Below are 22,673 nucleotides of genomic sequence, written 5' to 3' on the forward strand. Positions count from 1 at the left end.
GACACAATCGCTATTGCCCTTTCCCACATGGACATAAGGAACACCTATGTGAGAATGCTGTTCATTGACTATAGCTCAGCGTTCAACACCATTGTGCACTTCAAGCTCATGACTAAGCTAAGGACCCTGGGATGAAACACCTCCCTCTGCAACTGGATCCTATTCATCCTGACGGGCTGCCCCATGTGGTGGGGGTAGGCAACAGCACATCTGCCATGCTGACCCTTAACACGAGGGCCCCTCAGGCTGAGCATGCCTCCATCCACATAGACAGAGCTGTTGTGGAACAGGTTGAGAGCTTGAAGTACCTCGGTGTCCTCATCATTAAGGAACTATCATGGTCCACACACATCAACACAGTCGTTAAAAGGGCTCAACAACGCCTCTTTCCCCTCAGGAGGCTGAAAAGATTTGGCATTGGCCCTCAGATCCTCAAAGTTCTACAGCTGCACCATTGAGAGCATCTTGACTGGCTGCATCACTGCTTGGTATGGCAACTGTTTGGCATTCGAACACAAGGTGCTACAGAGGGTAGTGCGTACGGCCCCAGACCTCTATACCAGTTAGTGCCAGAGGAAGGCCCTAACAGTTGTCAGACTCCAGCCACTCAAGTCATAAACTGTTCTCTCATAGACTGCCCATGCATCAAGTCTGGAACCAACAGGACCCTGAACAGCTTCTAAGCCCCCAAGCTGTAAGACTGCTAAATAGTTAGTTAAATAGTTAACCAACACCTAACCAGAATATCTGCATTGACCCTTTTTGTACTAATCTCTTTTGACTCATCACATACGCTGCTGTTACTGTCTTTTATCTATCCCTTTGCCTAGTCACTTTATCCCTACCTATATGTACATACATATCTACCTCAACTATCTCGTATCCCTGCACATCGTCTCGGTACTGGTACCCGGTGTATATAGCCAAGATATCATTACTCATGTGGATTTATTCCTTGTGTTATTCTTTTTTTTTTAATGTTCTACTTGATTTGATTTGTAAGCAATATTTTCACAATTGCATGCGCTGACAGATCATTAGGATTTAGGATTTTATTAGGATCCCCATTAGTTATTGTAAAAGCAGCAGCTAATCTTCCTGGGGTCCACACAAAACATAAAACATGACATGATGCAGAACAATAATAGACAAGAACAGCTGAAGGGCAGTGCCACGTGGAAGGGCGTTCCTTGTAGCCATGGCTCTGTACAATAATGTGTGTTACCTTAAATTAGTTTTGGACCTGGGGACTATGAAGTTAGCAACTGTCACTCTACTAACATATTTCACTCTTCACACATAGCAGCACTTGAACACTTCGTCACATACAAAAATACATAAATACTTTGTTGTGCACACACACATACCTGGTACACCAGAGGGAGGAGCTATAGGAGGACGAGCTCATTGTAAAGGCTGGAATGGAATCAATGGAACAGTATCAAACACATCAAACAACGTGCTTGCCTCCGTTCCATTGATTCCATTCCAGCCTTTACAATGAGCCTGTCCTACTATAGCTCCTCCCACCGGCCGCCTCTGCGGTAAACACATACACACTCTGATCACACGGGCGCTCTGTTAAACACAAGGTGCTCTGAGGAGCAGTTGTCTTGTGTGTGGAGACCCTTCCCCCTTTTCACTCCCTCGGCTCCCTTCTCGTTCCCACCCTGCTCCCTGGAGCTTCCACAGAAGGGCCTTAAGGAGGGTCTTATTAGTTCCCGGGGACCCCCTGTCCACTGTCCTGTCCCCGCTGTTCCTCAAGCTGCTGCTAGCTTTACATAGCTGTTCGTCCTGTCTGCCAGCCCAGGCAACTGGAGCCAGAGAGAGGATAAAGTGGCAGGCTAAATTGACACTGGCCCAGAGTGCGTCCCTCTCTCCTCTTTTCCTTCTCTATCGTCTCCTCAGTGAGTCCTCACCAAGCAGAACCTGTCTGGTCTGGCTTCACACCAGCACAGAGACAAGCAGAACCTGTCTGGTCTGGCTTCACACCGGCACAGAGACAAGCAGAACCTGTCTGGTCTGGCCTCACACCGGCACAGAGACAAGCAGAACCTGTCTGGTCTGGCCTCACACCGGCACAGAGACAAGCAGGACCTGTCTGGTCTGGCTTCACACCAGCACAGAGACAAGCAGGACCTGTCTGGTCTGGCCTCACACCAGCACAGAGACAAGCAGGACCTGTCTGGTCTGGCTTCACACCAGCACAGAGACAAGCAGGACCTGTCTGGTCTGGCCTCACACCAGCACAGAGACAAGCAGGACCTGTCTGGTCTGGCCTCACACCAGCACAGAGACAAGCAGGACCTGTCTGGTCTGGCTTCACACCAGCACAGAGACAAGCAGGACCTGTCTGGTCTGGCTTCACACCAGCACAGAGACAAGCAGGACCTGTCTGGTCTGGCTTCACACCGGCACAGAGACAAGCAGAACCTGTCTGGTCTGGCTTCACACCAGCACAGAGACAAGCAGGACCTGTCTGGTCTGGCTTCACACCAGCACAGAGACAAGCAGAACCTGTCTGGTCTGGCTTCACACCGGCACAGAGACAAGCAGAACCTGTCTGGTCTGGCTTCACACCAGCACAGAGACAAGCAGGACCTGTCTGGTCTGGCCTCACACCAGCACAGAGACAAGCAGAACCTGTCTGGTCTGGCCTCACACCAGCACAGAGACAAGCAGGACCTGTCTGGTCTGGCTTCACACCAGCACAGAGACAAGCAGAACCTGTCTGGTCTGGCTTCACACCAGCACAGAGACAAGCAGGACCTGTCTGGTCTGGCCTCACACCAGCACAGAGACAAGCAGAACCTGTCTGGTCTGGCTTCACACCAGCACAGAGACAAGCAGGACCTGTCTGGTCTGGCTTCACACCAGCACAGAGACAAGCAGAACCTGTCTGGTCTGGCCTCACACCAGCACAGAGACAAGCAGAACCTGTCTGGTCTGGCTTCACACCAGCACAGAGACAAGCAGAACCTGTCTGGTCTGGCCTCACACCAGCACAGAGACAAGCAGAACCTGTCTGGTCTGGCTTCACACCAGCACAGAGACAAGCAGGACCTGTCTGGTCTGGCTTCACACCGGCACAGAGACAAGCAGAACCTGTCTGGTCTGGCCTCACACCAGCACAGAGACAAGCAGAACCTGTCTGGTCTGGCTTCACACCAGCACAGAGACAAGCAGGACCTGTCTGGTCTGGCCTCACACCAGCACAGAGACAAGCAGAACCTGTCTGGTCTGGCCTCACACCAGCACAGAGACAAGCAGAACCTGTCTGGTCTGGCCTCACACCAGCACAGAGACAAGCAGAACCTGTCTGATCTGGCTTCTGGTCTGGCTTCAAACCAGCACAGAGACAAGCAGGGCCCAGGCACCCTGGTGGAGAGACCAGCATGTGTCATGGAGGCCTCAGTTGGCAGAGCAGGTGTGTAGACGTAATGGAGAATAATACGGGAATAGTAAGAACATAAAACCTATGCATGGGCAGTGTTCAGCATGTAGGTGTATTTTGTTCTACATGGTCAAAACTCAAAAGGCAAAACTAAAAATATCAAGACCATGACAAATTAAATGACTGATTGAATGTGTTTTATTGATTGGTTGATGACAATTTGAAAAGGGAACCTCAAATAAGCTGCAGAAGCGAGTGGTGCCCAACATGCAGTCATGGTAATGCTGTTGACCATGGTGCATTAATCATGGAGGGATTTATGGGGTTGACAGTGGCACACGGGAGGGGCATGGGGACATGGACAGAGACTAATTTGGTCAGTCATGTTAGGGGAGGATAGGCATGGCACAGCTGTGAAACTGGACCCTGAGCATTGGCTTAGAGCAGGAGTGTCAAACTCATTTTGCCCCGGAGGCCCCATTAGGTCTTCAACAAGGTCTGGAGGGCTGAACTGAAAATGTTATATTTCCTCGCCGTCAAAATTAGCAAAGAATTGTCCTCTATCAATCGTTCTTGTAATTTCCGATGCTCCCTGACTGTCTAGCTTCATTTCTGTGATTATTAGTGAACTGGACACAGTCAAGAAACTATGAATGTAGGTCCATTATCATTTTACACAGTTTAGATTTGGTTTTAGTCATTTACATTTTATTTTATTTTTTTAAACTCAAACCATCCATTTGACACACCTGACTTAGAGTCAGGGCACTGAGAGTACCTCCCCCTATTCTCACTGCACATACATACATGTACACATGCAGACACAGACTTAAACCTGTTTAGTGGCTTCTCTGCTGTTCCTTTCTACAACAAAGGTTTAGAGCAGGGGTTCCCAAACCTTTCCCCCAGGGAACCCTTTTTCCAATTTATTATTGTGAATTTAAGTATTCTCCCTCTAATTCTCCCTCCCCTCCTGGAGGACCTGAGCCCTAGGATCATGCCTCAGGACTACCTGGCCTGATGACTCCTGGCTGTACCCAGTTGACCTGCTCTGGCTGCTGCTCTAGTTTCAACTGTTCTGCCTGCCACTAAGGAACCCTGACTTGTCCACTGGACGTGCTACCTTGTTCCGGACCTGCTGTTTTCGACTCTCTACCGCACCTGCTGTCTCTAACTCTGAATGATCGGCTATGAAAAGCCAACTGACATTTACTCCTGAGGTGCTGACCTGTTGCACCCTCTACAACCACTGTGATTATTATTTGACCCTGCTGGTCATCTATGAACGTTTGAACATCTTGAAGAAAAATCTGGCCTTAAATGGCCATGTACTTAAATGGCCATCTTCCTAGGTTCCAGCCTTTCTAGGGAGTTTTCCCTATCCACCGTGCTTCTACATTTACATTGCTTGCTGTTTGGGGTTTTAGGCTTCTGATGTAAAAAGGGCTTTATAAATACATTTGATTGATTGATTGAGATAACCTATATTAAATACACCACCAGCTTGATTTTGTTTAATTTGAGGGACCTAGGAGACTGTTGTTGTTTTGAAGCTCATTTCCTGCAATTCTACGTAGTTTAACAAGACTCATGACTATTTAATAACAATAATGGATAAGGAAAATAAAGTCTAGACCAGATTTCCCGACATACACTATATACACAAAAGTATGTGGACAACCTTTCAAATGAGTGGATTCGTCCATTTCAGCCACACTTGTTGCTGACAGGTGTATGAAATCGAGGACACAGCCATGCAATCTCTATAGACAAACATTGGGAGGTAGAATGGCCTTACTGAATAGCTCAGTGACTTTCAACGTGGCACCGTCATAGGATGCAACCTTTCCGACAAGTCAGTTCGTCAAATTTCTGCCCTGCTAGAGCTGCCCTTGTCACGGTGTTCGGCGGTCGACGTCAATGACCTTCTAGCCATCACTTATCTATCCATTTTTCATTTTCCATTGGTTTTGTCTTGTCTTCCTTTACACCTGGTTCCAATCCCATCAATTACATGTTGTGTATTTAACCCTCTGTTTCCCCTCATGTCCTTGTCGGAGATTGTTTATTGTAAGTGTTTGTGTACGTCTGTACTGGTGTGCGTCGGGTTATGTTTATTGATTTTTATTATTATGTTTTCCGGTGTTTTTTTTGTAATAAACTGTGCCGTTGGAAACAGTTATTTCTCTCCTGCGTCTGACTTCTCTGCCGCCAGTTAAACACCCCTTACAGCCCTGGTCAACTGTCAGTGCTGTTTTTGTGAAGTGGAACATCTAGGAACTTGTGTGGTAGGCCACACAAGCTCACAGAACGGGACCGTCGAGTGCTGAAGCGCGTAAAGCATAAAAATCGTCTGTCACACTCACTACCGAGTTCCAAACTGCCTCTGGAAGCAATTTCAGCACAATAACTGTTCGTCGGGAACTTCTTGAAATGGGTTTCCATGGCCGAGCAGCCGCACACAAGCCTAAGGTCACCATTTGCAATGCCAAGTATCAGCTGGAGGGGTGTAAACCTTGGACTCTGGAGCAGTGGAAATGCATACTCTGGAATGATGAATCACGCTTCCCCATCTGGCAGTCCGAAGGACGAATCAGGGTTTGGCGGATGTCTGGAGAACACTACCTGTCCGAATGCATAGTGCCAACTGTAAAGTTTGGTGGAGGATGAATAATGGTGTGGGGCTATTTTTCATGGTCCATGCTAGGATCCTTAGCTCCAGTGAAGGGAAATCTGTGCTTCCAACTTTGTGGCAACAGTTTGGGGCCATTTCCTGTTTCAGCATGACAATTCCCCGGTGCACAAAGCGAGGTCCATACAGAAATGGTTTGTCGAGATTGGTGTGGAAGAACTTGACTGGCCTGCACAGAGCTCTGACCTCAACCCTATCGAACACCTTAGGGATGAATTGGAACGCCTAATCGTCCAACATCAGTGCCCAACCTCATTAATGCTCTTGCGGCTGAATGGAAGCAAGTCCCCGCAGCAATGTTCGAACATCTAGTGGAAAGCCTTCCCAGAAGAGTGGAGGCTGTTTATAGCAGCTCCATATTAATGCCCATGATTTTGGAATGAGATATTCGACGAGCAGGTGTCCACATACTTTTGGTCATGTAGTGTATTATTCCACCAGCAAATATTTTGTATTATGATTATTTATATGAACCCTCAATTTAATTATACATATTTTATTTGACAGAAAGTGACAGAGTCACACATTGTATAAGATTACTTCCCAAGCAAAGTCAAATTTCTTTGACTCCTTGCCTCTGGAAATTCATAGTTCAGCTTCATAATGACAAACAAAAGATATTCCCATGTGTATCAGAGTCGCATCTTCCTTGTACCACAGAGAATAGCAAGCTTGAAACATATTGCAGAGACACATTCCACTTCCCTCATTAAGAAATATGAACTTGGTCATTGAAATATGAACCTGGTCATTGAGTCATCACACATTTGGTTATTACATTGCTATGACCGTTACCCCGCAGTAGTGTTGCAATAGAAAACCCCTGAGCGCGTCAATAAGTACCGAGCTTCGCTTCTCTTGGCTGCCCTCTGCTTTGCATAATGGGAGGGATTAGTTGTGTTTGCGTCACAGCCATCAACAATTTTGTTGTGACATGGGCTCTTTGATTTAATATCTGTCAGTAATTGCACTACTGATATGTAATAGATCTCAGACACAAGGCACCTGCAACATCTCATACTCCTGCTGAACATCTCATAATAATGTTATATAAAACCACTGGCTGGCAACATTTGCCAATTTCCTTTTTATGTAAGGTTAATTTTCCATATAAGACTGAATTTTGACTGAATTTTGTAATGATCAACTTAATAATACTTTTGATAATACATACTGAAGGAGGTTTGTGTACAAGGCCTGGACAATCAACCTCTATCACTTACCGTCTCCAAATCTGCTTCAGCAAACTTTGGTTGTAGACAGTAGATGCTTTCAATTCAATCTTATGCTGTACTTCCAACCAAAGAAAGACACCTTCTTCTTCTTTTTCTGTGTGTGCATGTTTGTTATGACTATCACCCCATGGGGACACAGTATCTTTGTTTGGCAGGGCCCTGGCATGCTGCTAGAAATAGACACGAAGACATATATTATCTAGCACAGTTGGGAGATGTGTCCTGACAGAATGGTTGGCACAAAAGCTAAGGGTGGATTTGTGAGTAAGGCACACTGAAGTGTGGGACTTCCATCCTTTTGTGTGTCCAATCTACAGCAACAGCTCTGCTAGTATGTGTTGGGCTTTATAGCATCGTCATTTTTGATTTATTTAACTAGGCATGTCAGTTAAGAACAAATTCTCATTTACAATGACAGCCTAAGTGGGTGGGGCAGAACGACAGATTTTTACCTTGGCAGCTCAGGGATTCGATCTAGCAACCTTTCGGTTACTGGCCCAATGCTCTAACCACTAGGCTACCTGCCGCCCCTCCACTCTAACTACTAGGCTACCTGCCGCTCAGTATTACAGTTGTAGTTCTCACTATTCTCATCTGATAATAGAGACAAAAAGAAGATGCCCCCCTTCCGAGCCCGTCTGTACAAAACCAACGATAACCGTTAAAGCCAAAAAGTGGTAACGTTCGCCAACTAGGTTGTGTCAAGGTATAAAGACTGTACTGGCATCCCTGATTCAACTGGATGGGAATATGGAGGATACTGTGAAGAGGGACAAAGGAAAAGAGGGAGACTAGTAATTTCTGATAGAATCACATGTTCAACATTTGGATCTTGACAATTCTTGATATTAAGAAAAGCACTAGTTTGTTAAATTCACCCAAAATAGGCCTGTTTACATCAGACTAACATTGTGCCACTTGTTCATTCCATCTAGTCATTGAGCTGGGAGACACAGTGGCACTCTGCGGAAGACTTGTTTTAAACAATCGCCTCGTTAACATTGTTAAACCTTGTGTGACATCACATTAAACCTTGATTGACTATGAGCTTCAACAAAAACCTCTGCGAAGACCAAGAGGAGTGTGTCACACAGTTCCAGTTTGTGGTTGATATTGTCAGGTATTGTTTATAAAATGCTCTATGATGTGGCTTTCTCCTTTCTCCTCTTCCGGTTCGCCATCTCTCTCAAGGGACCATGACCATATTCCTATGCAAAATCGTATCAGTTTTGCTGATTCAAATTAGGACCAAGGGGGTGGGAATACACACCAAACACACTATAGATGAATGAGAGGGAGCTCCAATGACTGTAGGGGAGAACTCCCATGAAATCCCACAACTAGTAATATAATATATGCCATTTAGCAGACGCTTTTAGACTTTACAACTGCGTTTACTTTCAGCAAACTTAACATGTGTAAATACTTCTATGAACATAACAAGATTCAACAAGTGCAACAAAACTGAACAAGTTCCACAGATATGTGACTAACAGAAATTGAATAATGTGTCCCTGAACAAAGGGGGGGTCAAAATCAAAAGTAACAGTCAGTATCTGGTGTGGCCACCAGCTGCATTAAGTACTGCAGTGCATCTCCTCCTCATGGACTGCACCAGATTTGCCTGTTCTTGCTGTGAGATGTTATCCCACTCTTCCACCAAGGCACCAGCAAGTTCCCGGACATTTCTGGGGGGAATGGCCCTAGCCCTCCGATCCAATAAGTCCCAGACATGCTCAATGGGATTGAGATCCGGGCTCTTCACTGGTCATGGCAGAACACGGACATTCCTGTCTTGCAGGAAATCACGCACAGAACGAGCAGTATTGCTGGTGGCATTGTCATGCTGGAGGGTCATGTCAGGATGAGCCTGCAGGAAGGGTACCACATGAGGGAGGAGGATGTCTTCCCTGTAATTTACAGCGTTGAGATTGCCTGCAATGACAACAAGCTCAGTCCGATGATGCTGTGACACACCGCCGTCGCTGGACCAGACAGGACTGGCAAAAAGTACTCTTCACTGACGAGTCGTGGTTTTGTCTCACCAGGGGTGATGATCGGATTCGCGTAAATCGCGGTGGGTTTGTGCCCATAGGCGACGTTGTTGCCGGTAATGTCTGGTGAGGACCTGCCTTACAACAGGCCTACAAGCCCTCAGTCCAGCCTCTCTCAGCCTATTGCGGACAGTCTGAGCACTGATGAAGGGATTGTGCGTTCCTGGTGTAACTCGGGCAGTTGTTGTTGTCATCCTGTACCTGTCCTGCAGGTGTGATGTTCGGATGTACCGATCCTGTACAGGTGTTGTTCCACGTGGTCTGCCATCAGCTGTCTGTCCTGTCTCCCCGTAGCGCTGTCTTAGGCGTCTCACAGTACGGACATTGCAATTTATTGCCCTGGCCACATCTGCAGTCCTCATGCCTCCTTGCAGCATTACATTTTACATTTTAGTCATTTAGCAGACGCTCTTATCCAGAGCGACTTACAAATTGGTGCATTCACCTATAATATCCAGTGGAACAACCACTTTACAATAGTGCATCTAAATCTTTTAAGGGGGGGGTTAGAAGGATTACTTTATCCTATCCCAGGTATTCCTTGAAGAGGTGGGGTTTCAGGTGTCTCCGGAAGGTGGTGATTGACTCCTAAGGCACGTTCCCGCAGATGAGCAGGGACCCTGGGCATCTTTCATTTGGTGTTTTTCAGAGTCAGCCGAAAGGCCTCTTTAGTGTCCTAAGTTTTCATAACTGTGACCTTAGTTGCCTACCGTCTGTAAGCTGTTAATTTATTAACGACCATTCCACAGGTGCTTGTTCATTAATTGTTTATGGTTCATTGAACAAGCATGGGAAACAGTGTTTAAACCCTTTACAATGAAGATCTGTGAAGTTATTTACATTTTTAAAGACAGGGACCTGAAAAAGGGACCTTTCTTTTTTTGCTGAGTTTAGTAGTTATTTGTTCCCCAGGATCCCTCAATCTCTCAGTGTGAACACTTACATAGGTGCCCACGGAGAAGTGTCTTTTTACAACTGTCGCTTTACTTCAACTGTGTCTTTCAACCCCCCCACCTCAACTAGCTAAGAAGAGGAGGGGGACGTTGCCATTCAGGGGGTAGGCACAGCTGTTGTATCGTCTCGGGTGTTGTGATGTAAGTTCTTGCCTTTTAGAAACTCCACTGGACATCAGGGGTTGTGGCTGTCCAATCGATTGAGAGAATTCAGAGACAAACTAGCCAATGGGTGCAAAGGTCTGGGTATATAAGCTAAGGTCTAACACCTGTCAAAGTTGGGCAACCCCTATATTGGCTTTGGTGGATCCCAGGAACATTACCTCCTTCTTTTCTTCTGTGCAGGTAAACCTACTAGGCAGCGAGCTTCTGGAAAATGGTTTAAGTAGAAATTAGGAGAACTCCTGAAAAACAGCACAAAAAGAAGAGGAATTTTAAACAAACAATTTAGGCAATTGAAACCTCTCCGTCGCTGCACCATTTGGAATCCTGAAATCGGTTATTCTTGTTTTTTGCATTGGACCCCTCTTCAGTTTCTTGCAGTTTCCTAAAATGGAAGATATATTACTACTTATGCATTTTTACTCAACATCCTCTTGAGTGCAAACTAACTTTCTTAAAAGTTTTGTCGGTAAAAGAGAGTACTGGTTTGAAAACAGCAATGATCACTAACGGCTGTTGTAGAGGAGGGATAGTCCCAGGACAGCGGCTGGTTGATTTGTTACCAGTGGTGATCTATAGATGACATCGCGTCATTTTAGATATTTTGTAGATTTTTTTGTTGTTGAATTTCTATAACGTCTGCAATTGTTCCTCAGCATGTTTGTAGTTCTGATGTTTTTACTCTGAGATCCTATTCGTTCTGATATGAAGGTCAGTTGTGCTAATGACCGGAGAATGAATCAAGTCAGTCTCTGGAACTCTCTGGTATCGCCTACTGGGGGGTAGCCAGACTAGGCTCCAGTGGTGGTGTTTCCCTTGAAGGAATGGAAAGGTGGCTTGCATGCCAGTGTCAGTGTATAACCACAGCAAGAGGGTGTAGGGTGGATGGCCTGGTCTAAAAATACCTTCTGATGCTAAGTGCATAAAAGCACATAGATCACCCCTGTCACTCTCTGTGGAAATATGAGGCGGTGGCTGGAGGGGGCCAGGAGACTGATAGATAAGACACTAGGAGACTCATTACTACAAAAAACAAAATATGGTACATTTAGTGGTATTTGTTGCATTGTTAGGCCATTGCTAGGACAGTTCCTTTTTTTCCTTTTTCCATTTTTTTTCTGAAAACCCATCATGCTCTCTTTTACAAATTGTGGCACAATTCTGTTGCTAGGGACCCAGATATTTTTATTTCACCATTCTTGAATATTTAGTTGGGAGGGCTTTCGTTACTGTGTGCCAGATCATCCTACATATATTCACACTTCTTCCCCTCCCCTCCTTTTAGCAGAACAAAAGAGAGCTGCAATCATGACGAAGAACTGCCATAATGACTATAAGATGAAATTCTCAGATGAAGAGGAGTTCCCAGACCTCTCTCTGCACAACAACCACATGGCCAAGGTGCTGACCAAGGACATGTACAAAAAGCTGAGGAGCAAGTCTACCCCCTCCGGTTTCACCCTGGACGATTGCACCCAGACCGGTGTGGACAACCCTGGTAAGGCTCGGAAGCACACACACAGGAAGACCCGTAAGGGCCCTGTGAGGCCACAGGATAGGCATGTCCTGATCAGCTCTGATTGGTGGCTGATAAGGGCACCACAAAGCAAAACATTCTTAGTGATATTAACTGATACACTATTGGCATGAAAAATGAGACTATTGGTAGCCTGTTACATGGAGTTTTCCTGTGGCAATAGTTCTCACTTATTCTCTTTCTGTCTGCAGGACACCCCTTCATCATGACCGTCGGCTGCGTTGCTGGTGATGAAGAGTGCTACGAAGTCTTTAAGGATATGTTCGACCCCATCATTTCCGATCGTCACGGAGGCTACAAGCCCACCGACAAGCACAAGACCGACCTGAACTTCGAGAACCTGAAGGTGAGTGAAGAAAGTGGTCATGACAATCACATTTCTACATTGGCGTTGCTACCTTTTGCAAGCTTGATTTTTTTAGCTAATATATAAGGCTGCAGTGGACCGTGGTGACTAGACAGCATTTGAATGAGTTATATGTCTAGAGTGAAATAACATTCATTTCCCCGTTTGCAGGGAGGTGATGATCTTGACCCCGCCTACGTCCTGTCCAGCCGTGTGCGTACCGGACGCAGCATCAAGGGATACACCCTGCCCCCCCACAACAGCCGTGGCGAGCGCAGAATGGTTGAGAAACTGTCCATTGAGGGTAAGTGTCTGAGCACTCAGTAAAATCAGCACTATAAGTCAGGGTCAGCTGTGCTGCCTTGGAGCACGACCATGTCAATCTCATGTTTATGTCTCTCTCCCCTCAGCCCTGGCCACACTGGATGGTGAGTTCAAGGGAAAGTACTACCCCCTGAATGGCATGACCGATGCCGAGCAGGATCAGCTGATCGCCGACCACTTCTTGTTTGACAAGCCCGTCTCCCCCCTGCTGCTGTCCGCTGGTATGGCCCGTGACTGGCCCGACGCAAGAGGAATCTGGTGAGTGCCCAGGACACAGGCCCATACCAATACCCGAACCAAAACAATACCATTTATGAAACCAGATAATGTATGTACAGTATGTCCCACAGTCATGTAATATGTACTCCCTCCTTTCTGAAGGCACAACGATGCCAAGAGCTTCTTGGTCTGGGTGAACGAGGAGGATCACCTGCGTGTCATCTCTATGGAGAAGGGCGGCAACATGAAGGAGGTCTTCAGACGCTTCTGCGTTGGTCTGCAGAAGGTACGCTAGCCACAGAGCCTACAGGACTGACACACTGTCAATACCTACATTGTTCTTTATTGCTCGTTCACAGCGATGGCAGCTGGCTTTTCTTGTAGTCAAACACACATCACTTTCGGTTGGCTGTTCTCACCTGAAAACGCACTCACTGGAATGTTCTCGTCTCCTGTCCTTCTCCAAATTGTGCAGATTGAGGCAGTCTTCAAGAAGCACAACCACGGCTTCATGTGGAACGAGCATCTCGGCTACGTGCTGACCTGCCCCTCCAACCTGGGAACTGGCCTGCGCGGTGGCGTGCACGTCAAGCTGCCCAAGCTGAGCACACACGCCAAGTTTGAGGAGATCCTGACCAGGCTGCGTCTGCAGAAGCGCGGCACAGGTACGAGCTACTCTCAAACTCACTTTACAGTCTTTATGCAATAGTCCATAGAATGTAATTACATTGCCATTACATGTGGATCTCTGAGGTGACTAGCCAAGCCATATTTAACCTGACATGTACATCATTGAGCACCAGTGTAGAGGATTATGAAGATTCACCTTTGACCTCTTTGCCTGCAGGTGGTGTGGACACGGCCTCCGTGGGTGGAATCTTCGACATCTCCAACGCTGATCGTCTGGGCTCCTCAGAGGTGCAGCAGGTGCAGATGGTGGTGGATGGCGTCAAGCTCATGGTGGAGATGGAGAAGAAGCTGGAGAAGGGAGAGGCCATCGATGGCATGATCCCAGCCCAGAAGTAAAGCGATACTTGTGCTTCAGTGTTTTTTGTATCATAGAAATGACTAGCTTTGTCGTTACGCGGGCAGGAGACTGCCTCCCTGTACTTTTCCTAAAGACACTCCACTCTGATCCAACTTTTATTTCCATCCTTTATTCTTTCTCTTCATCATTTCTTTTTCTCCTTCCTATGGTCACTTTCCATCTCTCCCGTTCTTTCCTGGGATCAAAGTACCATCGCATAGTCTGGTGCCATGGGCCATTACTTTGTGTATGCACCTAATCTTGAAATCAGTTTTTTGGTAGTTAAATGTATTGAGCAAATAAAACAAGGCCCAGGTTAACAATCAACCCCACTGTCTGATGTATGGTCTCGAAACACATGGTGCATGCACATACACACTCACACACACTCAGTGGGCGCACACACACACACCACGTGCACACGCTACAGTAGCCTCGTAAATGCCCTAAAACCATGGTACAATAAACAAACATATAACATGACCAATCTGTAATCTATTGACACCACATCAACCCCACTGAGAACAAAAATAAACTTCATCCAAAATGTCAGAATTTGAAAGGAGAATTTATTTTTGCTTCATACAATTTTCCTCGGAGACATGCAGGACTGCAGGTCAGTAATTTCCATAGTTGCACTCCGTTTTATCGATAACAGCGACTGCTTCAAACGCACAACTACTTCCTACTCTTGAAGCATGGTCCTAAGCTTTTAGCAATACAGATGGAAATTGTTGGGCAAGAGAGGTCCTATTTTGGGCAAAGTTGCAAAAGAATTGCCCTAAATCACAGCTTTCACATTTTAAGACATTTGTGGCCACCTGTTGCAACTAAAAACTCCCATGATTCCTCGCAACGGGCAAACTGAAGTCATAGTAGTGTCATGGATTACTATGTAATACTGCCATACACGTGTGCAATACAAATTTTGCCAAAAGGAATAAGGTGGAAAATGGTGGAGTTTGAAAACAACTGATGATTTGTGAGTGTGTTGGGCAAGCAGTCCAGTGTGGGCAGGCTGGCGAAGACAGTCAGTGGTGTCACAGGTTACGGAATATAACTGGGATGTTACATACTGTAGAAATGACATCATACTGGAACAGTGACAAACACATTCTGTAATGAGAACATCATCCACTGTTGATGAACCTTTGAGCCATTTAAAGACCAGACAGACTTTCAGCAAACAAGAAAGGTTGAGGAACATTTAGCGACACCAACAGTCTGAGCTGAGAAAATAGAAACATGGTTCTGAGATCTAAACTAGAAGAGACCACTGCAGCTCACTGCACCAACTGGGAATGAAGATCTGGCATGTCTGCTGCTGTGACCCACTGCCAGGCGACAAGGATCATTACTGTTTATTGGTGCAAACCAAAGCCAGTGACAAAACAGTCAAGGCCTGAGTGAGTGACTATCTACCTGACTTGGATCTATCGTGAGGAGCTTGGGAGCGTGCTTCATTTATAGAAGAGTGTCAGGGTTGATTTCAACAGCGTCACCCAGGGTCACATTCTAAACTCACTCTCGTACGTCACTCAGGAATACAGAAGGCTGATTGGTTACCAGAAGGGAAGCGGCTACACAACGCCTGTTTTGCTGACCAATTGAAATACTGAATGCAATTCAACAAGCGTCGCTGTAGTTGTTATAGTCTGTGTGATCAATGATATTATTTTATTTTTGAGCAGAAAATTAGGAGTTGATCCAATTCTCTTTGTTTATGCAATCTTGGGTCATCTTATACAAAAAAGTGATCCATTTGTGATTCCTTGAAATGTGACAATCGATGTTCCCCAACATTATACTAAACACCGCTTATATCAAATCATGTTTGGAATCTTGGCCCGGTGAATGTGCTGTACCATTTAAGAGGAAATACAATTGAAGAGGTGATATTGCTAAACCAAAAGTGCTACCAGAAGAACGTGTAGAATGCCTGTGTACATTACCTGCTGAAACGCAGAAAATCAAAGGGTTAGTGGCTCAGAAGAGCAGTCATCACCTACTCCGTTTTAGACATTGAAGTCAGACAGCTTTGCTCATTGGTAACCAACATACCGGTATATACAAAACACAAAATAAAACTTGATGAGAGTAGCAGAGGGGGTCTTACAGAATTGAGCAGACGCAATGGATGGGCAGAAGGATCTGCCATTTTGTTTTACAGCATTGTTTTTTGTTGTTGTCCGTCTGCATTTCTGTATGTCTCCCTATAAGGCAGGGGTGTCAAACATATGGCCCGCGAGCAGGATTCGGTGCGCGAGGGGGTCCAATCTGGCCCGCGGGTTAGAGTAAAACAAAACAATAGTATACTTTAAAATGACTACAACCAAATTGAAACTGTGTAGAAATGATAAGATAATGGACCTACATTCATACAGTTTATTGACTGTATCCAGCTTGTTAATACTCTCCAAAATAAAGCTAGACAGTCAGGGAGCATAATCATTTAAAAAGTATGGGTAGAGGACTATTTTTGGAAAGTTTTGACGGCGAGGAAATATAACACATTTTCAGTGCGGCCCTCCGGACCTTGTTGAAGACCGAATGCGGCCTCCAGGGCAAAATGAGTTTGACACCCCTGCTCTATATCCTGGAGTTTTGTCTGGGAAAGGACTGGCCCCTTGTTTCTTAAATATGCATTCAGTCTGCGTCAATCACTCATTGAAGCGAAAAAAAGAAAAACTAAATTAAAAAACCTCTTAAATAGCAGCTGTTAAAAATGAATGACAACAAATATAATATAATCATAACGACATTGACGAAAAATATCTTCATCTGCAAATATGGAATTAAAAAATAACTGCTCGACTCCGTAGATTCACATAATATTGAGGTGCCTCAGCAGGGTTTGTAGGTCATAGGTCTGTGAGTGGCGGGCCCGGACCATCCGTGCCGGTGCGTCTGCGTGTCCGTGTGGCACCAGAAGCGGGTCTTTGGCGGGGGTGAGGCGAGGTTGGCAGTGGGGGTAGCGGGTTCTGCCCGTCTCCTTCTCCCGCCCCCTCGGTCAGTCTGTCCAGTGTAGAAGCCCTCTGCCCCACCCCCTGTCGCCCTCAGAGCTCCAGCTCCTTGGACACTTTTGTGGCGATGTCCCGGAAGGCGAGCGGCGCTCCCCACAGCCGTTTGAAGCGCACGCCGCTGGTCTCGGCGGGGCCTGCGGGCAGCTGGCACACCTCAGCCTCGAAGGCCACGCGTGAGCCAGCAACCCCGTGGGTGCAGGAGAGCAGGAAGGGCCCAGCCAGGTGGACCTGGCAGCCGCAGCCCTGGGCCGCCTCGCGCAGCGCCAGCACCACCTCCGCTGGGTCCTGCGGGCTCCGCACCCTCACATCCCAGCCGCATCGGGGGGTCCGGGGCTCTGCCGCTTTTTGATGCCCAGGTAGATGGCGACTGCAGGGGCAAAGTGGGTGAGGCGTGGGTGGGAGTGGGGGAGTGAGTGGGGGTGAGAGATTGAATGACAGATGAGGATGCAGGTGGTGTGTGGGTGAGACGATGCATTAATGTGGGTGAGTGGAAGGGAAGAAGGGGACAGGGGAGAAATAGATTAGTATCATATAGGGTTTGGTTTAACAGCCACTACTCTTCATTTATCAACAGCAATAGAAATCCATTAAAATAGATAACTAGGCCAATAGAAATGTTTTTAACAGTCTTCGCTGAGGAGTGGATGTAGCATCCACAACACACACAAGTTGCATCGCCATCTTAAAATGCTGGAAAAATACATCTGTGGTGCACAATTCAGAGGATACCTGAGCACAATAAAATGGAATATTAGGCAGCAACACAAGTTAGGCAAGTCAACAACACAATTGTACCTTTTTGAGGACACGTGTTCTTCAAGGCAACAACAAGTGATGATGCACCATCATACCATCATACTAGGCTACAGCCGTGCCCCACTCAAGGATGTATGCTTGGTGCATTCAGAAAGTATTCAGATCCCTTGACTTTTTCCACATTTTGCTACGTTACAGCCTTATTCTAAAATTGAATAAATAGTTTCCCCCCCCCATCAAGCTACACACAATACCCCATGACAAAGCAAAAACAGTTTTTTGAAATGTTTGCAAATGCATTAAAATTAAAAACGGAAATATCACATTTACATAAGTACTCAGACCCTTTGGCAGCGATTACAGCCTGGAATCTTCTTGGGTATGACTCTACAAACTTGGCACACCTGTATTTGGGGAGTTTCTCTCATTCTTTTTCGCAGATCCTCTCAAGCTCTGTCCGGTTAGGTGGGGATCGTCGCTGCACAGCTATTTTCAGGTCTCTCCAGAGATGATAGATCGGGTTCAAGTCCGGGCTCTGGCTGGGCCACTCAAGGACATTCAGAGACTTGTCCCGAAGTCACTCCTGCTGTGTGCTTAGGGTTGTTGTCCTGTTGGAAGGTGAACCATAACCCCATTCTGAGGTCCTGAGGGCTCTGGAGGAGGTTTTCATCAAGGATCTCTCTGTACTTTGCTCGGTTCATCTTTCCCTCAATACTGACTAGTCTCCCAGTCCCTGCTGGTGAAAAACATCCCCACAGCATGATGCTGCAACCACCATGCTTCACCGTAGGGATGGTGCCAGGTTTCCTCCAGACGTGACGCTTGGCATTCAGGCCAAAGAGTTCAATCTTGATTTCACCAGACCAGAGTATCTTGTTTCTCATGGAGTCCTTTAGGTGCCTTTTAGTAAACCAAGTAGGTTGTCATGTGCCTTCTACTGAGGAGTGGCTTCCATCTGGCCACTCTACCATAAAGGCCTGATTGGTGGAGTGCTGCAGAGATGCTTGTCCTTCTGGAAGGTCCTCCCATCTCCAGAGAAACTCTGAAGCTCTGTCAGAGTGTCCATCGGGTTCTTGGTCACCTCCCTGACTAAGGCCCTTCTCCCCCGTTTGCTCAGTTTGGCCGGGCGGCTAGCTCTAGGAAGAGTCTTGGTGGTTCCAAACTTCTTCCATTTAAGAATGATGTAGACCACTGTGTTCTTGTGGAACTTCAATACTGCAGATATTTTTTGGTACCCTTCCTCAGATCTGTGACTTGACACAATCCTGTCTCGGAGCTCTATGGACAATTCCTTCGACCTCATGGCTTGGTTTTTGCTCTGACATACGCTGTCAACTGTGGGACCTTATATAGACAGGTGTGTGCCTTTCCAATTCATGTCCAATCAATTGAATTTACCACAGGTGGACTCCAATCAAGATGTAGAAAAATCTAAAAGACGATCAATGGAAACAGGATGCACTTGACCTCAATTTTGAGTCTCATAGCAAAGGGTCTGAATACTTATGTAAATAAGGTATTTCTATTTTTTTGTTTTAATAAATTAGCAAACATTTCTAAAAACCTGTTTTCACATTGTCATTATGGGGTATTGTGTGTAGATTGATGAGGGGAAAAAATCATTTGAGCAATTTTAGCATAAGGCTGTAACGTAACAAAATATAGAAAAAGGTAAGGGGTTTGAATACTTTTCGAATGCACTGTATATTCTGCGCATTACATTATTATTTCTGGAGGTGTCTTTGGATGGCAGGGTTGTGGTCAATTCCATTTAAATTCAGTAAGTTCAGAAATTAAACCAAATTCCAATTCTAATTTAAAAAAATCCTAATTGGAAAGCATTGAAGAGAATTGGAATTTCAGTGTACTTCCTGAATTGAAATGGAATTGAGCCCAACCCTGGTGGTTTGCACAGCTAATTTAAGTTGGGATTGATTTCCATTTTAAAGCAGAAATGTTTATTTGGAATGCTGTGCTGGTGGGTCACAGAATCAGCTTGAGGTGATATCTTACCTTGCTCAGTCACAAGCTAGCAAAACACATCTGCTGTGTAGGTAGGTGTAGGTTTAGGCGTGGACATAGCCAGGATACCAAACACTACTAGTACTACTCTTGGAAACATAGTTCAACAGCATGACTTACCAACTATATGCACACACCATCAACACCAACCCAACCCAAAACAACTAAGACTGGAAGTTATGAAATGGAAGCTCGGTAAGTATTCTGCATGTCTACATTATGGGTATTTATTCATTTATTCAAATAACTTGAGTAAGTAAAAATGAGGTTCATGTCAAAGGATGGGGAGTTTAAATTGTTATTATCACACACTGAGGAACCTACTTATTAAAACACACAAGGATCCTACTTCAGAAAATAATTAGAGAGGCACTCAATCACAGGCATCTAGCACAGAGTACCACATCTACTATCTACGAGACACCAAGGGCATTTAGAGCTAATGCTGCATTGACCCATGCTCTGAGCTTTACCTGCTGGTTTTAACCAGAGACTGTCTGACCAGAGACTGTGCAGCCGAGGCTACATTGTGAGGGAGAGAATAGAAATGCCTTTAGTAACTACTGGTCCTGGAGCTGTCATACTGCCCAATGGTGGGCAGACATGGAGTGATAAAGAATGTCTTTGATTGATATCCATCACAACTAACTAACTGGTCTGGGGTCAGTTTTGCATTGTGTGATCATAATGAATGTGGTTACAACTGGGTTTGGGGAAACTGACCTTGGGCCAGTAATTAAAGAGGTTCTCATCACAGTGGGACATACTGTATTGTATACACTCACCTTGTGACCGGAGATCTGCAGACTCTCTCAGGTTCGTCTGTGACCCTCAAGAGGAAGACAAAGTTGCGTGTTAGGAATGAATCAGCCAATAGAGAAATATCCCTTGTTCCCTCCCCTTTCTATTCCAATCCTTCCCTCAGCAAGGCAACATCAACCACAACACCAACTCAACAACAACCCCATCAACTCATCAGAGCCAGAGTGACATCAACCTTCCGAAATGCAAGGAAATGAAATGAAATAAAATAAATAAAAACATACACTTTGAAGCCACACTAGAAAGGTATTTTAGAGGAAAGGGCTCGGGGCAGGTTTGGATGTCTGCCAAGAGACTAGAAAGCTTCTACTGCTTGCAATGCGTGACATAACTGGAAAACTTGTGCTGTGATGGATTTTAAGTGGGTTTGTAGAACATGTGTACCATAAATTCGGACAAAAAGCATATGAAAGCACATGGTGTTCGCCCAATGTCTACTACCACTAAAGTATGGACAGGTTTTGAGACGTCCCATTACACATCCATCTAACACACACAAGGGGGCGCTGCTGTTCAAGCACCACAAAGAGTGTCTCCCACGTTCGTAACCTTCCCATTTCAAATGTCGTCCCCAAGAACCTGGCAAACCACATGCCATTCCAGAAACTAGGCGTTTCTTGAAAGGACTAGAGCTTTCCTTCTAGAAAATCTCCATCTAACAGGATAGTGGAGAGATCTGAGCTGTCGAGTGTCTTAAAACAAACCTGCCAGTGGGATAGCGTCTGGGCTGCCATGTTGGGTCAAATCTCTCTCTGGGAGAGAGGGAGTGAGTGGAGATGAGTGGAGAGGGAGGATAAGGAATGACAAGCCTGTGCCTCTGGCTGGCACTGTGAAGAGGATCCCGTTAAGAGGGGGGATAAAGGCTCTATTAAGCAACTAATCCTGGTTTAAAGTGTCAGCAATGCTAAGGACGCATGGCAGCTCCTTACAAACAAGACTGTACCAATCTGTACCTCCTTGGCTTTGTGATACCGTTGTGTTGTGGCAAAGAGGTAGTTAGGCTTAACCAAAAACACTGAAACAGCTTCACAGTACTGGCTCTGAGACTGATGGTGTTTTAACAATGTGAGGAATATATGGAGTTCATTAAATGAGTCACCGTCTTACAATTGCGTTCAAAAGTACAACTGGACGGCACATAACCGCACAATGAGTGGTGAGGTCATCAGAGTGAGGTGCACCCTAAAGCTTTAGGAGAAGGTAAAGAACAGCCCGTAGAGTCCAAAGTCAAATCAGACCCCTTTGATTTTCAAAGATAAGATTAAAGAAATGTTTCATGTCCAATCATGTGTTATTGTTTGAGGTGCCACAATCAGTTGGTAGATATCCATACAATAATGAATCCATTCACCAACTGCCTTTAATTGAACTGAAATTACAAGAAGAATGTACAAGCCTGTGCTCATTTTAAAAGCCTTTGGAAAGCAGGGTCCTTGCTGGCTGTTGTTCTGTTGTTGTCAAGGGTATGCTGTGTCACCTGTGGCCTCTAGGGTGCGCTCTTGTACTGAACCCAGACAACAGACAGGGCGCACACAGACTGAGGCAGTGAATGAGAGGGGAGTGTGCGAGGGGTTGGAGGTACTGGCAGACAGACAGGCAGGCAGACAGACTGACAGGCAGGCAGAGAGAAGGAGCCAGAAACATGGGAAGAAGAACTTACTAACTGTTTTTGATCCCTGCGGAAGAGTGCAGCCCGAGACGGACTTGTTTGAGTTGGGACGCTTAGAGGGGTCAAGATTGACCCTACGAGGAAGAAGAGAGAGAAATAAAGAGAACGAGAGAGACAGAGAAATAGAGAGACAGAGAAATAGAGAGACAAAGAAAGAAAGACAGAGAGAGAAAGAAAGAGATATGGATAAAGGGGAAAAAAGAAGGCTAAAAGATTGCAGCTGATAGGCAAGGAAAAGTAAAGTTAACAAGGAAAAGTAAAGTTAACAAGGAAAAGTAAAGTTAACAAGGAAAAGTAAAGTTAACAAGGAAAAGTAAAGTTAACAAGGAAAAGTAAAGTTAACAAGGAAAAGTAAAGTTAACAAGGAAAAGTAAAGTTAACAAGGAAAAGTAAAGTTAACAAGGAAAAGCAAAGTAGTTAAGAAACAGAAAAAAACAT

At 45.6% G+C, this 22,673-nt stretch overlaps 2 protein-coding genes across 8 annotated transcripts in view; one reads left to right on the top strand and one right to left on the bottom strand.

Annotated features, from left to right (window-relative positions):
* The first annotated feature begins 10,521 nt into the window (after positions 1 to 10,521).
* On the top strand, positions 10,522 to 14,270 carry LOC106612591 (creatine kinase M-type). 2 transcript variants are annotated; one of them, XM_014213885.3, is made up of 8 exons: positions 10,522 to 10,673; positions 11,776 to 11,988; positions 12,219 to 12,373; positions 12,545 to 12,677; positions 12,784 to 12,955; positions 13,079 to 13,202; positions 13,392 to 13,581; positions 13,764 to 14,270. In XM_014213885.3, exons 2-8 carry the CDS (start codon positions 11,799 to 11,801, stop codon positions 13,940 to 13,942), a joined length of 1,143 nt encoding a protein of 380 aa, XP_014069360.1. In that variant the 5' UTR covers positions 10,522 to 10,673; positions 11,776 to 11,798; the 3' UTR covers positions 13,943 to 14,270. The 2 variants fall into 2 exon arrangements, with proteins under 2 accessions (XP_014069360.1, XP_014069361.1); XM_014213886.3 differs by having other exon boundaries at positions 10,585 to 10,673; positions 11,779 to 11,988.
* Positions 14,271 to 14,492: 222 nt separating this feature from the next.
* LOC106612588 (MAP/microtubule affinity-regulating kinase 4) overlaps positions 14,493 to 22,673 on the bottom strand; it is a 61,847-nt gene continuing 53,666 nt past the window's right edge. For 2 of the 6 annotated variants that reach the window (XM_082956240.1, XM_082956239.1), the window contains 2 exons: positions 20,530 to 20,574; positions 14,493 to 17,333 (listed from right to left, as the gene is read on the bottom strand). In XM_082956240.1, the coding sequence (XP_082812366.1) occupies positions 17,000 to 17,333; positions 20,530 to 20,574 (379 nt within the window). In that variant the 3' untranslated portion in view covers positions 14,493 to 16,999. The other 4 variants (XM_082956243.1, XM_082956242.1, XM_082956244.1 and 1 more) reach the window with 4 other exon arrangements.

This window comes from Salmo salar, chromosome 09 (genome assembly GCF_965601325.2).
Source record: "Salmo salar chromosome 09, fSalSal1, whole genome shotgun sequence".
NCBI lineage: Eukaryota > Metazoa > Chordata > Actinopteri > Salmoniformes > Salmonidae > Salmo > Salmo salar.

What these genes read in the sequence shown, in the direction of transcription:
- LOC106612591 (XM_014213885.3), top strand. Translation starts at nt 11,799, where the DNA reads ATGACGAAGAACTGCCATAATGACTATAAGATGAAATTCTCAGATGAA. An exon ending in TCTGCGTTGGTCTGCAGAAG is followed by an intron (nt 13,203 to 13,391) that starts GTACGCTAGCCA and finishes CAAATTGTGCAG; the next exon opens with ATTGAGGCAGTCTTCAAGAA. An exon ending in TCTGCAGAAGCGCGGCACAG is followed by an intron (nt 13,582 to 13,763) that starts GTACGAGCTACT and finishes CTTTGCCTGCAG; the next exon opens with GTGGTGTGGACACGGCCTCC.